This window comes from Phytophthora cinnamomi (genome assembly GCF_018691715.1).
Source record: "Phytophthora cinnamomi strain GKB4 chromosome Unknown Contig76, whole genome shotgun sequence".
Taxonomy (NCBI): Eukaryota; Oomycota; class Peronosporomycetes; order Peronosporales; family Peronosporaceae; genus Phytophthora; species Phytophthora cinnamomi.
This window is the reverse complement of record NW_027151009.1, coordinates 262118-276234: the sequence shown is the minus strand read 5'-3', so window position 1 is coordinate 276234 and position 14117 is coordinate 262118. Positions and strand designations below refer to the sequence as shown.

General features: G+C 56.3%; 7 protein-coding genes across 7 annotated transcripts; 4 read left to right on the top strand and 3 right to left on the bottom strand.

Moving 5' to 3' along the window:
- Positions 1-128: 128 nt before the first annotated feature.
- Positions 129-2416, bottom strand: IUM83_17868 (AGC/GRK/BARK protein kinase; the record flags this gene model as incomplete). Its single annotated transcript, XM_067942836.1, has 3 exons — positions 129-484; positions 565-1391; positions 2022-2416. 3 exons carry the CDS (start codon positions 2414-2416, stop codon positions 129-131), a joined length of 1578 nt encoding a protein of 525 aa, XP_067785741.1.
- A 796-nt stretch (positions 2417-3212) lies between these two features.
- IUM83_17867 (uncharacterized protein) lies at positions 3213-3542 on the bottom strand (the record flags this gene model as incomplete). The annotated part of the gene is made up of 1 exon (XM_067942835.1): positions 3213-3542. The coding sequence occupies one exon, from the start codon at positions 3540-3542 to the stop codon at positions 3213-3215; it is 330 nt and encodes a 109-aa protein (XP_067785718.1).
- A 184-nt stretch (positions 3543-3726) lies between these two features.
- IUM83_17866 (uncharacterized protein) lies at positions 3727-4339 on the top strand (the record flags this gene model as incomplete). Its single annotated transcript, XM_067942834.1, has 4 exons — positions 3727-3729; positions 3809-3873; positions 3950-4125; positions 4317-4339. The coding sequence occupies 4 exons, from the start codon at positions 3727-3729 to the stop codon at positions 4337-4339; spliced, it is 267 nt and encodes an 88-aa protein (XP_067785717.1).
- Positions 4340-4388: 49 nt separating this feature from the next.
- On the top strand, positions 4389-5598 carry IUM83_17865 (uncharacterized protein; the record flags this gene model as incomplete). Its single annotated transcript, XM_067942833.1, has 4 exons — positions 4389-4485; positions 4547-4636; positions 4702-5247; positions 5312-5598. The coding sequence occupies 4 exons, from the start codon at positions 4389-4391 to the stop codon at positions 5596-5598; spliced, it is 1020 nt and encodes a 339-aa protein (XP_067785716.1).
- Positions 5599-6162: 564 nt separating this feature from the next.
- IUM83_17864 (subtilisin serine protease) lies at positions 6163-7521 on the top strand (the record flags this gene model as incomplete). Its single annotated transcript, XM_067942832.1, has 1 exon — positions 6163-7521. One exon carries the CDS (start codon positions 6163-6165, stop codon positions 7519-7521), a length of 1359 nt encoding a protein of 452 aa, XP_067785715.1.
- Positions 7522-9678: 2157 nt separating this feature from the next.
- On the bottom strand, positions 9679-10869 carry IUM83_17863 (Regulator of chromosome condensation 1/beta-lactamase-inhibitor protein II; the record flags this gene model as incomplete). Its single annotated transcript, XM_067942831.1, has 4 exons — positions 9679-9864; positions 9996-10151; positions 10231-10355; positions 10434-10869. The coding sequence occupies 4 exons, from the start codon at positions 10867-10869 to the stop codon at positions 9679-9681; spliced, it is 903 nt and encodes a 300-aa protein (XP_067785793.1).
- Positions 10870-11711: 842 nt separating this feature from the next.
- Positions 11712-13391, top strand: IUM83_17862 (L-aspartate oxidase; the record flags this gene model as incomplete). Its single annotated transcript, XM_067942830.1, has 1 exon — positions 11712-13391. One exon carries the CDS (start codon positions 11712-11714, stop codon positions 13389-13391), a length of 1680 nt encoding a protein of 559 aa, XP_067785714.1.
- Between the last annotated feature and the right edge of the window lie 726 nt (positions 13392-14117).

The following is a 14117-nucleotide window of genomic DNA, read 5'->3' as shown; positions in this document are numbered from 1 at the left end:
TGAAGGTACCTGGGCAACGTTGAAGGTAAAACCATTTGTTTTGCTGCAGCGCTGTTTTTCTAGTTGTACAAATACCCGTGCGTCTCTCATACTACTCGTGATCAAGGTGGCTTCTGCTAGGCAGAAGCTTATAAAATTGAGCAGCACGAGTTGTTGTTGGCCCCGATCGTGCAGGGGCCGTGCTTGACCTCCCACACGAGGTACTCAACTGCTTCGCGCTGGAATGTCTCGGGGCAAACGTAGTCCCAGCCGCTGTATGCAGCCTGCTCCTGCTCCGACAGCTTGATGCCCTTCACAACCGAAATGTCGAAGGAGCCGATGTCTGCTTGTGACGCCGCATTGATCTCGTTATCGGGCACGAACGGCGGCGAGACCTGCATCAGTTCCATCTGCGCCCAGTCGATGGAGGAGAAGAATCGCATCCGCTTGACTTCCTCTGCACCTTTCGCTCCGAGTCGTTTCTTGGGGTCTCGATTCAGCAACTCTGCACATACGAAATATCGACAAAAAGAGTGTGAGGAACTAGTTGAGACGCTACCGAACATTACGCCGCAGCAAACTTACGCTGGATGAGCTCCGCTGCTTCTGGAGAAAAGTACTTGGGGTCGTACGCTGGCGTGAGCTCTAGCGTGGCCTTGTCATATGCCTGTTGTTTGTCTTCGTGCAGAGCCTTAGCCTTAGATGTCCGGAACGGGCACTTTCCGTACAGGAGTTCATACACCAAGCACCCATAGCTCCACCAATCTACTGTTTGGTCGTATACCAACCGATTCCCACTTTCGTCGCGCAGAAGCATTTCAGGGGCCCAATACCCTCGAGTTCCGCACCGCCCTGTTAAGGTCGGCGTCACCTCAACCGCCAAGCCAAGGTCCGAAATACTGCAGTTGCCCTTCTCGTCCAGCAGAATATTCTCAGGCTTTAGGTCCCGATATACAATATTTTTATCGTGCAAGTGCTGAATGCCCAGCAGGATTTGTGCAGCCCAGAAGCGCACTTGCGTCTCGGAAAACCTGGCCCGATTGAGATGGAACGAAAGATCTCCACCCGTGCGCAAGTCAAGAACGAGAAATAGTTCTTCAGGTGTCTGGAAAGAGTACTTCAAGCACACAACAAACGGCGACGAGATCATCGCTAGAATTTTCCGCTCGGCCAGGCAGAGCTTTTCGGCATGCTTCTTCTTGATCATTTTCTTGTTCATCACTTTCATAGCATACAGCGATGCCGACGTCCGCTTGATGCAACCATTCACCATGCCAAAACCACCGCGACCAAGTACCCGGAGTACCGTAAAATCGTCTTCACTCACACGTCGCTTTTGCAGGAACAAGAACGCGATTAACCGCTTATGAAATGCGGATGAGCGAAAGTCTTTCAGGTGGTACTGCTCCAGACTGCACAGCACGCAAGCCTCCAGCTCGTCAAATAGCGTCAATGCGCACGCTTTCGTATCCAGACTTAAACGTTTCTGGCTGATGGTCTTCGAAACCGAGCTATCCGATCGGTTCTCCATCCCCAGGTCGTTCAGCTCGCTGGTAGACACGGTGCTAGAGGTGGGGCTTGCGGGGCTGGTTGGGCTACCATCTCGTAAGCAATTCATCGAGTCTCCGCGTTCCGATTCCGCACTTGCCTGGGGTTGTTTCCGCTTGAAAATCGCGCTCAGCCGCTGAACCACCTCGCCACCAACTCCAAGAGTATTCGCTTCCGTGGATACACTACTGAAAATGCTGCGTACATCGGCCCTTGTCACCGAGGACTCGTTTTTCCGCCAGAACACAATCCCATTCGTGGTCATGGACGCCACATTCAGTTCCTCGAGACATCCGAGCGACATTCGCGTTGGGTTGGGACGCCCCACAGGCGGACTATGGTTTACGTTGGTGCTGGTTCCTGGTGAAGTTCCTGTCGAGCCTGGCATACCAATCGAAGACGAATATTCCGTTCCAGGGGAGGAGGACGGAGCCGTCGCAGGGGAGATTGGCGTAGGTTGGTGAAGCCGCGCTTCGCCTCTCGTTACAGGCGACCAAACCGTGACGCCGCCTTCTCGCGTCGTGGCGTTTGCGTCGCCACCTGGAGTGGCGTTTCCAAAGAAGAGGTCCCAGATCTCCCTGCCCTTGATAGTGCGCTGCTCGGGGGTCTGCAGCGTGCGGTACTTGGTCACCTCGACCAAGAAGTCCAACTTGCGGCTGCCGTGCTGCTCCGCCTCGCAGAACCGCCGGAAGAAGTAGAAGCCCAGGGGCATATCCAGCAGGCTCTCGAGGCCGAGCCAGTCGGCGCCAAGCGCGCGCTCCTGGCGGTCCACGAACTGCGTCAGCTCGTTGGCCGACGGGTTGTAGAACGCCGCGCTCGGGCCGCGCTGCGAGTTGGTCACGGCGCCGATGTACTGCGCGTCCTGGATGGCATCGTGCAGCTCGTCCATTGTCCTCGCCGCTCTGTGGCTTCAGTGACTACTGCCGCCGAGTAAATCGCTGGTGTTCACCGGCAGTCGCTGTCGTTGCCGTTCGTGTTCCTTCTTGACTCGCAAGGCACTACTCAGACTGGTCAGCAGACGTCCAATGCCTGCCGGTGCCAGCGCCAGCGTGCCACCAAAAATATCTGCCCTGATGCGCTCCTCCCCACTTGGTTCCTCCGCGCAGTCCTCGGCCGATATATTTGCGCAGTGGAGACCTAGACCCCCCTCCCTCGCCTGCTTGCTCTCTCCCTGGCACGAACACCCAGACTGGACTTGGGGCTGGAAATAGCGAGGACGCGGGACAATCGCCCTCCACCAAGATAGCGGCTGGGGGAAATGCCCTCGCGCTCTGAGCGCTGCCGTTCGAAGTGGGCGATGCTGGCTTCGGCGGTGCTGCCTGATACCGGTACCACTTGACCTTCAAGTTGACTGGCGAAAAATTGCCTCGGAACGAGTGACTCACTTTCTTTGCGCTTCAGTTGAATCACCTCAAGGACCGTGTAATAATGTAATTTACTCGTAGAAGGAACGTCTTCGGCTCGCGAGCTTGTGGTGGAAATCGTTCACGGCGCTGGTGTGCAATATCCCCCTCCGCAGTTGAGGCGAAATCAACTCGCTTTACAAGACTATGTAGCAGGTACAGTATGGCATTGTGCAGTTAAAGTATTGTGTACAGTTGTTTGGTTCGACGTCGACACACGTTGGGAGGGAGGTCACGGCACTACGGAGGTTAGAGATATTGCTGGCTGCGAGACACAGGCGCTCAGGCCGCGGGGCTGATGGCCTTGGCGGCATCCGACGAGGCGCGCGAGAACGTGCGCGACTTGTAGCGCGCGTCCATGAGCTGGCTGGCTGAGCACGGGATGAGGAAGCTCGGGATGCGCACGTCGGCGGCCATGGAGCTGCGGCCCGTGCGGCGCCACGACGGCTCGTACATGGGCGTGGGCTCCGCTGACGCAGGGACTTCGGCGGCGGAGGTACTGGCGGCCACGTCGACGGTCGTGTAGCTGCTGCCGTTGGGGGTGTTGTACTTCCGGGCGCGGGCGCGCACACCGCTGGATACGGCGCGGACTGGCTGGCGGGAGTGGTGCATGGCGGCGATGAGGAAGGCGTTGCGCTGGAGGCGGCGGAATGGGGAATGATAGGCGGCGCGGCTTCAATTTGATGTATGACTTTCCACACAGACCCTTCGCTGGAAGCCACGCACGCATGGATTGCCGTAGATTTGTGTGCGGCTGGTGTGCGACTCCTATGAACGGAGTAGCCTGCTAGAATGCATGGTCCGGATACCGTGTATATGCCGTTTCGTATGTTTTGTGCTTCTGCCAATCGATATCTTTGCAAAATGCATTGGAAAAGATTCCGCGTCCAACCCCAGTATTTTACTATGTAAGGCCAGCTGGACATGTGGCTGCGCTGGCATGGTCAGGAGCGCATGGGGACCCGGCTCTGCGGGCGAATTCCTGGAATTGACGTCTCATGGCGGGTGGTGATGACAAGGAGTCGCGCGCGTACGTGGGAAGTGGCCATGCTGTCCAAGTTGGACTCCAAATTCCCGCGAGCCACTCAAGTTGACGCTCAACATGGAGGCACATCGTGCACATCCGTGCGGCGCAGCGTCGAGCCACGTCGGACCAACGCGTCAATGGCGGCCATTATGGCCTTGTCTGTACATAGTGAGCTTTCATCCTTCATCTTGGTTGCAAGTCTTGATGCCGTAAAGTGCATCCGGCGTTCGAGCCGGCGTCCCACGCGAACAGTAGGAGCGTCGCCCCGCTGGCAATCACGGGCTGTATGGCAGACTTTTGCATTCTGGACTAAGCTTACCCTAAATTTTAAGTTTAACTCTAACTAAAAAAATTGACAGTCGTCCGGCTCGAAACGGCGTGACATCGTCGGCATTCGGAACTCGCCTCCCGCTGCGAGCATCCATCCAGCCATGGCGAGCGCCGCGGTGGCGTTCACAGTCGACCCGCTCGCGGCGCGGGACGGCGCCGGCGAGCTGCGCCTCCGCCTCGAGAGCAAGCGCGCAGCAGGTGCGACGTCCACACCCGCAGCAGCTCCAACCGGCCGAATATTGACGTTAATGTTGTGCAGACTCTTCTAGCAGTTGGCAGCGCGTGCGGGAGGAGCCGCTCACGCTGCAGGACGTCCACGTCGTCTCGCAGCTCAACCGAGCGCAGTACAGTACGTCTTCAGCCAATGCTGCAGCAGTCACCGTCACGTGAGAACTAAGTCGTTGGTCCCTGCAGCCTACCGCCTCTCGCTAAGGCCAGCAGCGCCGGACGCCACGCAAACTGCAGCTTTCCCGATGTACTTGGAGGTCCCGGCGCTGCCATCCAGCCCGCGGGACGACACGGACGCCGCGGAGATGTGTCCTCCTCAGGTTGGCGCGTTCGCAGTCGCCGAGCCATTCCAATGCCAGGCAACAGAGCAGGACGTTGCAGATTCGACGAGTGCAAGCCAGGCTGCTGCTATGCTGGGCGGGACCCTGGCCGCGGCCCTGCTGGTGTACTCGCTGCTGCCCTACGTGAGGTCGAGGAACAGGAAGAGGTGTCGCAGTCGCTCGCGCACCCACTCGCAGACGAGCAACGATGGATTACACCAGCAGGAGATGCCTAGCACGCCGACGACACCAAACGGAGCCAGTCGACGCATGTGGGCGAGTCTGGAGGACGATGGTATTGAACCTGCACGGGCCTATCGAGATGGACTCCGAGAGAGAAAGACAGTCAATGGAAGCGCAGGTTCGGACTCTGGGTCGGAGCTCCTGCTGGCCAAGCTGCCCGACTTTAACGGTGAGCTCACTTGCGTTGAGATTATCCGAGTGATTCGTGGTCTGATAATTAGTGCCTTTTGTAGACGAACGCGGATGGCGCGACTTCTTTGATTCCCAAATTTACCACAACGAGCCCCAGGAGGAACAGCGCGCAGCAACCAAGACGTTCTCCAACATCAAAAATCGAGGAGACCTGAGACTAAACGAATCCATTGCTGCGAAGCGCGCAAATCTACGGCAAGCCAAGACTACCGCATCAGCAACGCCAAGAAGCGAGAGATACAAGTCAATCAGGGACAAGATCGACCGAGCTGCGATGGAGGCTGCTGTTGACGAAGCGCAGTCCTTCTACGAGTTCTGGCAGATGTGAGCGTGTGGCACACGTATGTGTAGATAGATATTACATGCAAGCTTTATGGTCTCGATTCGAGGACAAAGGTGCGAATGAAGCATCGGTGTGAAATCTTCAATCGAGCTCAAGCTTCACCGCGTGGGTGTCGTGAAGTCGACACAGCGGTACATTTGTTTTATTCTTGTTAATAACAGTTTGACTCCACTGTTCGCTGTTTCTAGGTGTCTTCATTATCCTAAATATGTGTGTCTGAAGCATGCACCCATAGCTGGTCAGCGTTTCCAGGTTGTATGGCGAGTTCCCTGCTTATTCTGGCGCCTGAATTCCAGTGGCCTGCGTGACTTCCTTAGCACCAAGAATAGAGCACCGTCCTCGAGATGGCACGGATGAAGCAGCAACAGCCATGATGCCGATGCTTGTGGCACAGAGAGAAAACGCTTCTGGTCGCCGCGTGGTTAGTGCACTTCGATTTGGGCAATTAACAAGCTACTTGCAACCAAGTCCATGGTTCGGCTGCTTTCATGGCTGGCTGCAGCGGTTCTAGTGGCCGCGGAGCTGTTGACGGAGGCTCCAGCATTCAGCATGGCTGCGACGACGACAGCCGTTAGAGGTGGTGTGGATCTCGGCCAGTCGACCAAGTCCCGGACGCAGCAACGGCAGCACAAACGCGCGAATGTGATTGTCACGATGAAGTCCACCGGCACCGACATTCTAGCCAAGGTCAAGGGGCAAAAATTCAGCTCGCGCGGCCACCGCGTGTCGGCGCTGAAGGACAGCCTCGAAGGCTTTGCAAAAGAGTCGCAGCGCGGAGTTCACGAGCTGCTGGGGAAAGTGAGCGACTCGTTCGCGGGATCGGAGAGCTTTTGGATCACGAACCAGGTTTACGTGCAGCAGGCGACGCCGGATCTCGTGAAACAGCTTGAAAAAATACCCGGCGTGCTGTCGGTGGAGCATGAGATGATCTTCCCGGCTTCCACTCCAGTGTTATCGACGCAGTCCATGTCAAGTTCGACTTCAGCGGCCCAGTGGGGTGTGAGTAAGATCAACGCACCAGATGTGTGGGCTACAGGTAACACCGGGCAGGGAGTCATCATTGGTTCGATTGACACTGGTGTGCGTGGCACTCACGAGGCATTAACTAGCAATTATCGCCAAACCTACGGCTGGTATGATCCAGAAACGAAAGGGAACACGCCCTACGATTCTACGGGGCATGGCACGCACGTCATGGGCATTATGGCAGGCCAATTCGGCTTTGGAGTTGCTCCGGGGGCTACATGGATCGCATGCAAGGGCTGCCGAGCGCAGGGGTGCTACGGCTCCGATTTACTGGCATGCTTCCAGTTTATGTTGTGCCCCACGACACCAAGTGGTGCTTCGAAGGACTGCTCGAAAGCTCCAAATATCGTGAACAATAGTTGGGGAGGAGGTCAGGGCTTGACAATGTTCGATGGAGTTATCAACGCGTGGCGGGCTGCCGGGATCATTCCTGTTGTGGCAGCAGGAAACACTGGTCCCAACTGCGGTACTATCGCATCGCCCGGCGACTCTGCTAGCGTTATCACGGTTGGTGCAACAGATATTAATGATGTCCTGGCGTCCTTCAGTAGCAAAGGTCCGACAGTGCGTGGACTCCGGAAGCCCGACGTGGCTGCTCCAGGTGCGTTGATCTTGTCGTCTTGCTGGACGGACGACTCGTCCTACTGCTTCAAATCCGGATCTAGCATGGCATCCCCCCATGTAGCAGGTGCCATTGCGCTTTACTTGAGTGCGAACCCAGGGACAACCTACGAGAAAATCAAAGGCCTGTTGCAGTCCAGCTCCGTGACCACGACCCTCACGACCCCGACGGGCTACACATGCGGTAACACGCAAGACCGAAACTTCCCTAACAACCAATACGGCTACGGCCGCATTGACATTTTCAGTGCCCTCAGCTAAGGGAGCAACCTATTTAGTAAATTCATACCTCGCTTTCCACGCGAGCTTGGTTTTATACATTATCGCCTACTCTACTTTCTCAAGCGCATTTCTTGGCTTGATCGCCAGGAGACTAATGGGAAAATCGCAGGCCTAGCGGTTTCGGTCCGAACGACCGCTTTGTTTTGAAATGGGCGCTAATGGGCCTTTTCATGACTTCATTACATGATAACCTTTACTACCCATCCATAGGATAAATGGGGTCACGCGCGTTTAACTTCAAGAACAAAGTTTGAAGGCTATCAACTGAAAAGTAGTTTCAAAAGTTAGAGGTGAGTGAAAATAAAAATTGAGATTATGAAGGTTACAGACCTGCTACAGATATACTTCGAAGTAGTTTAGATGAGGTGACTCAGACACAAATAGTGAAACTGACTCAGATACAAATAGTGAAGCTAAAATTTTAGCTTAATTATTTAGCTTCACTATTTGTATCTGAGTCAAATGACTTAGCTGTTGGGAGCTCAAATAGTGGTCCGCCCACTACTGGAGTGAAGACGGTCCTTATTTAGTGTTGACACACAGATAACCGAGCCCACTCAACTGGTTTGCACTTTTGTTTTTGTCAGTCTCTCCTGTACACCACAACGATAATCCTCAAATGTGTCTCCCTATTTATACCATGATAAACTGCTTCAAACTTGCCTGAAGCACTCTTGCATTCGTATTTTGCACAGGATATGACATTGCGACCCGTGACGACACCCGTGGCAATACGCACTGGGGTTCCAGGCCTCAATGTTCGCCCCGTTTCAGGAGCAGCCGCCGCAAGTGCAAGCTCCCGTAGCTCCGGTCGACCTTTCTCGGCATCTAATTTACCAACGTCCGTTGCTAACGCCCGCTTCAAGAGCTTTCAGGTGCAATACGACATACTTTGCCGCAATCCTATCCTGACAGCTATCGCTCAAGAAATTCCCTGGAAGAACCTCTTCGACCTTTTTCTCCTTAAGTTTTTTGCTGTCGGAGACGAGCTCTGGTCACAAGGTGAACAACCACACGAACTAGCGTTCGTTTTGTGCGGTGGTTTTCTTGCCCGAAAGATAGAGGCGATAGCGCAGACAACTACAGACATCTTTGACAGCGAGAAGCCGAAAACAAGAGTGCTAATTGAGAAAATGATTAAACCTGGTGGGAGTCTCGCAGCGTTCTCAGTGCTGAAGGGAACCCCGTTGCCGTATACTATTGTGACGGCACGCTTCAAGTCCATTTTGCTATCCTTGCCAAGTCAGCGACTGAAATCCGTGATTCGGCAGCTGAAACCATCTACTCAAGAGGTAGTACAACAGTTGATCTACGAGAACGAGCAAACACTTATGGAGGCACTCAACTTGCCATTTCGAGTGCGACGAGATCCCCGGGTCAGCACGGCACCTGCGAGTGCTACACAGCAAGTAGCTCAGTTCGGTGGCTGTCCAAAGAAAAAAAAATCTTCAACTTTAGTCGAACGAATCAGGGGCTCCTCTGAAAAGCATGAGAAAGCAGCGGCGATGAAGCGCAGTGCATCTACCTCAGCGGTTTCGGATGGTACGCCATCGTGGGCATCGTTGCAAGTGGTGAAACCAATGGAATACGAGGTGAATTCTTCGCTTCTCATTCTGCACCAGTCCAGTTCGACGGGAAATCTGCATTTACTGTCATCTGCCACCTCGAAAAACGCGTTGATGCATTCTTCAAACCTCAGTGCAGTAGCCAGCCAAATTGCTAAGAAGCACACCCAACGACGTTTAGATAGCATCAAATTACCAGCACAGACCGAGGCATTTCCACCAAGGCGACTAACTGACCAACGAGAAGTGTTGGAGAAGGATGCTGGGGGACGGTGTATGGAGATGGTTGAACAACTTTTAGGAAAACAACTATCTAAACGGGTGGCTGCAGATGTTGTGCCCAAAGAACGAGTTGGTCGATTGCTAAAGCCGTTGAAGAAGCCAGCAATGATGCAGAACGCGGTGACTAACAACGACAGCGACAACAGCAGAAATACCAGGGAAGCAGCGGACATTGTAGCAGGGGTCAAGCGCGGTCGTCGAGTGCTAGTCGCGAATCGTAGCGAGCATTTCCGTGATGCCTCACATGATACCTTCAAAGATTGACAGTCGCGACTATGTTGACTTACCGTCACAAGAGCGCATCGGGAATCTCCAAGCGATTGCTACTGCGGTCACCCCAGCACTGTACGCCACCGTCCTCAAAGCGGATACCGCAACCGTGATTCCAGCCTAGCGTTAGCTCGTCGAATTGCACATCAGTTGGTGCCGCCGTCACGCCGGAGCGCATACCCCAGCACGTCACTGTCTTGTCCATCTTTGGCATCATCATGAAATTACGAGAGCTCCACGAGTTACTACTGCTACTCTACGAGGACGATAGTTTCTTAGAAATAGGCCAATCGAACGCACCTTCACGCCGCATGCAGCAAGCCGACTTGTGCTCACCAGAATGAACTTTTCGTCCGTCGGCGGGCTGGCTTGGTTGCGGTGATTGTCCCCCCAGCACGAGAGCGTGTTGTCCTTTGTCACCCCACAGGCAAAGTCCCCTGGCGACGCGGATATCTGTCGGAAGCGGGTGGTAGGTTCCACATCAAGCTGCCCCTGCACCCATCAAGCCCACAAGCGTTATCCTGCAAGCATGGCTCGTAACACACCAGAAAGGGAGGACCACGCCCCGTACATGTCCGTTCTCGCCCCAGCACTTTACGGTGCCGTCCGTCGCAATGGCGCACGAGAAATCTTTGCCACAGCTGACCTGAACGAACTTCCCGCTTGGGGCATTGGAGATGCCGCCAGCCGCGGTGCCTGCAACACAACAGGAGTATTCCCTCAGTCTTTTAAATGCCCCAATGCTTTCCTGCCTTTGCAAGCGCATGACCGCACCCCAGCACTGAATGGTCTGGTCCTTCATGATGCCGCACGAGTGGAAGTCGCCGCTGCTGACCTGCTCGAACAGCCCCTCGGGCCTCGTCACGGGCGCGCCGACGCCCCAGCACTCGATCGTCTCATCGATGCGGATCCCGCACGAGTGCAGGCGGCCGGTGCTCACCTGTATGAAGTCGCCGGGTGGCGGTGAGCTCTGGCCGCCGTTGTTTACGCCCCAGCAGACCACGCGGCCGCCGACGTCTTGGTACGACTGCGTCCGGATCGCGCAGGAGTGCTCGATGCCGGCGGCGATGCTGGTCTCGTCGATGTCCAGTGGCACAATCACGTCCGGCACAACGGATTCGGTAGCTGCAGCAGCAGTAGCATCAGCAGCAGAGGCGGGGGCGGCAGGCCACCCGCAGAGGGAGGCAAGGAGCGTCAGGCGCAGCAGCATAGTAAGTAGATCGATGTGTCATTTGACGCGGATCGCGCCCTTTCGTGACTATCGACGGGGATTGGTAAAAAAGCAGGAGGCAATTTTGACGAATCAAATGTATTCAGCTCCTTCGCGAGCTCCATGCGTGACCGCAGTCTGATTGCTCGCCATGTGCTAAACGCGCAAGAGTCAAAGCGCGGTCGTAACGTCCTGCTGCAGGCGCAAGCAGCAGGTGGCAGAGGCCGGCGCCGCGCATAGCCTGTCGGCTCGGCCGCCCAAAAGCACAGCACGCTCCCGTCTTGCCGTCAAAGCATCCATCACTCGGTACAGTAATCGCTGCAGCTTTCCTCAGCGCGATGCTCAGGATTTCCGACTCGCAGACCGCACTGGCTCCTTGCGCCACTCTCCCCGACCATACTGAGCCCAAGTCAGTCCGATCAACTGCGCGTACTATATCACAGACGGTAGCAAGAGCCATCTGCTCGTGCGACAGTCACATGTGCATACAAACTCCAAGTCAAGACGTCGCCCTCTGATCGCGCTATGTACGAATTCGTGGGGTATCGCGATCAGTTCATTACGGAATTTGCCCCCTAGCGCGCACGTCAACCACCGAAACAGCGTCAAGACACTCTCGCCCCGCTCGAACACCGAGTCCGCCACCAAGTGTCCTCCCGCCCGCCCACACCTTCCGCCCGTCCATCGCCCGCCTTGGATGTCCGTGAAGAGCTCGTGGACTTTCAACAAAAAGTACCCCGTGTACACCGCCAGCCACTAGACGCGCCACCTCCACCTCTCCTTCCATCTCAACCACCGAAACCAAGACAACCACCACCACCACCGTACCACTGCAACTCACCATGACTCAACTGGAGATGCTCGCCCGTGCAACTGCGCCCTTCAGCACGCCCGAGTCCTGTGCCAAGGCCAACCCCGCCGTCCCTCGCCGCCACCTCAATGCCGCCGGCTCCCTGCTGCGTCGCGCGTCGTCGGCCACCGCCACGTACGACACGATCGAGTGCAAGGCTCTGATCCTCGGCTGCGGCGTGGCGGGCAATGCTGCCGCGCTGCGCCTGGCCAACCAGGGCGTCAAGGTGACGATGCTGGCCGCGGCCGAAGACCCCAACAACTGCGCGACATACTACGCCCAGGGCGGCATCATCTACAAGAGCGAGGACGACACGCCCGCCCTGCTGTCCTCTGACGTCCACCGTGCTGGTGCTGGCGTCTGCGACGACGTCGCTGTACAGAAACTGGCGGTTGAAGGCCCCGGACGCGTCGAGGAGCTGCTCCTGGACGTCGCCAAGGTTCCTTTCACCCGCAAGGATGACGGCGAGCTTGCCCTGACCTTGGAGGCGTCGCACAACCGCGCGCGCATCCTGTACAAGGCTGACCACACGGGCCGTGCCATCTCCACCAGCATGGTGCAGGCGGTGCGCGACCACCCAAACATCGTGCTGCTCACTGGTCGTGCCGCCTTCGAGCTGGTTACCAACGACGCCGGCGAGTGTGTGGGTGCCCTCACTGTGTCTACCAAGGGCAAGGTCGAGCACTACCGCGCGCCGTTCACGCTGCTGGCCACTGGCGGTGTCGGTGATGTGTACAAGAACACCTCCAATCCGGAGGGTGCCCGCGGTGAGGGCATTGCTCTTGCTGCTCGTGCCGGCGCCAAGCTCAAGAACATGCAGTACGTGCAGTTCCACCCGACCACGCTGTACATCCCCGACGAGCGTCGCTTCCTGCTTACAGAGGCGCTGCGTGGTGAGGGTGCCATTTTGCGCAACAAGAGCGGCCGTGCTTTCGCCAAGGACTACCACCCGGACGGTGAGTTGGCCCCGCGTGACGTGGTGGCCCGCCTCATTCTGGCGGAGATGGAGAAGCAGGACGAGCCCTGCATGTTCCTGGACATCTCACATGAAGACTCGGACTGGATCAAAAACCGCTTCCCGACCATCTACAAGCACTGCCTTGACCGCGGCATCGACATGACCAAGGAGCCGATGCCTGTGGTTCCGGCTGCTCACTACCACTGTGGTGGTGTCGAGGTGGACCTTCAGGGCCGCACAACGGTCCCCGGTCTGTATGCCGCCGGCGAGGTGAGCTGCACCGGTCTCCACGGAGCTAACCGTCTCGCTTCGACCTCGCTGCTGGAGGGACTCGTGTGGGGCTGCAGCTCCGCGGACGACTTCCTGGAGCGCAGCAAGACGCTCGACTCAGTCAGCGCCAAGAAGGAGGACGACCCCTTCGCCAACCTAAACGGCTTCCGCGACCCGTACCCGAACGAGATCGAGGAGGTGATGCTGGCGACCCAGCGCATCATGTGGGAGGCCGTGGGCCCGATCCGCACGGCTGCCGGCATGGACAGCGCCGTCGACAAGCTCGCGCTGCTGGAGGTCAAGGCTGACAAGCTCCACCAGGAGTGCCGTGTTACGCGCGAGACCGCCGGTCTGCGCAACGCCGTCCGCGCGGCGAAGGAGATCGCTCTGGCTGCGCTCAACAGCCCTTTGTCCGTGGGCACGCACTACGTCGTGAAGGAGTAAGGCACAGCTATCTCCTGTTCACTTCCCAGCCTACCCTGAAGCTCTAGCTACATGTATTGGTGGGCCTGCATTTGATAGTCGACGCCTTTGCCTCGACATGAACTTTTAACCTTCTCAATATCAATGAACATTCCAACATGTACAGTCGTGCACCTCTAATTCGGCAGGGTGGACCATATCAAAGCTGCGAAGCCACCAATTACAGACAACGACGGATAAATCCGGACTCACTGAATGACATCCTCCATACTATAGGGCAATCTCCGCTCCCGACACAAAAATCCGGGGAGTAAAAATTCTGCGATTGGATTGGTTGATAAACTAACCTATGGTACAGAAACGAAGTTGAAACCGTATGGAAAGCAAAAATCCGTCTTTTAGACAGTTACCGTAGGGTACCTAGAATTGTTTTGATGCTGCGAATTATCGCCTTTGTTGGTATGGCGTCTCACACAGCAATAGTGGCATGAATAGCACGAAGGCGTTTTCTTTGCCGTGCCTCCAGTAGCTTTAGCACTATTTCTTAGCTTCGTTTTTAGTGGCCCCATGACACCAGCACTAAGCGGTTGGCATGGTGAGCTGTTCGGTGGCAACCTCACACCCGGATATGTGTCATGCTGACCACCCAACCTCCCACACCTCGGCGCTGCTCCCCCCCCCGCATGCTCCAGATGCCCCCACCACGTCCCCAAGACGGAGGCGCTTCAGCTGGTCCGTGCTCTAGTC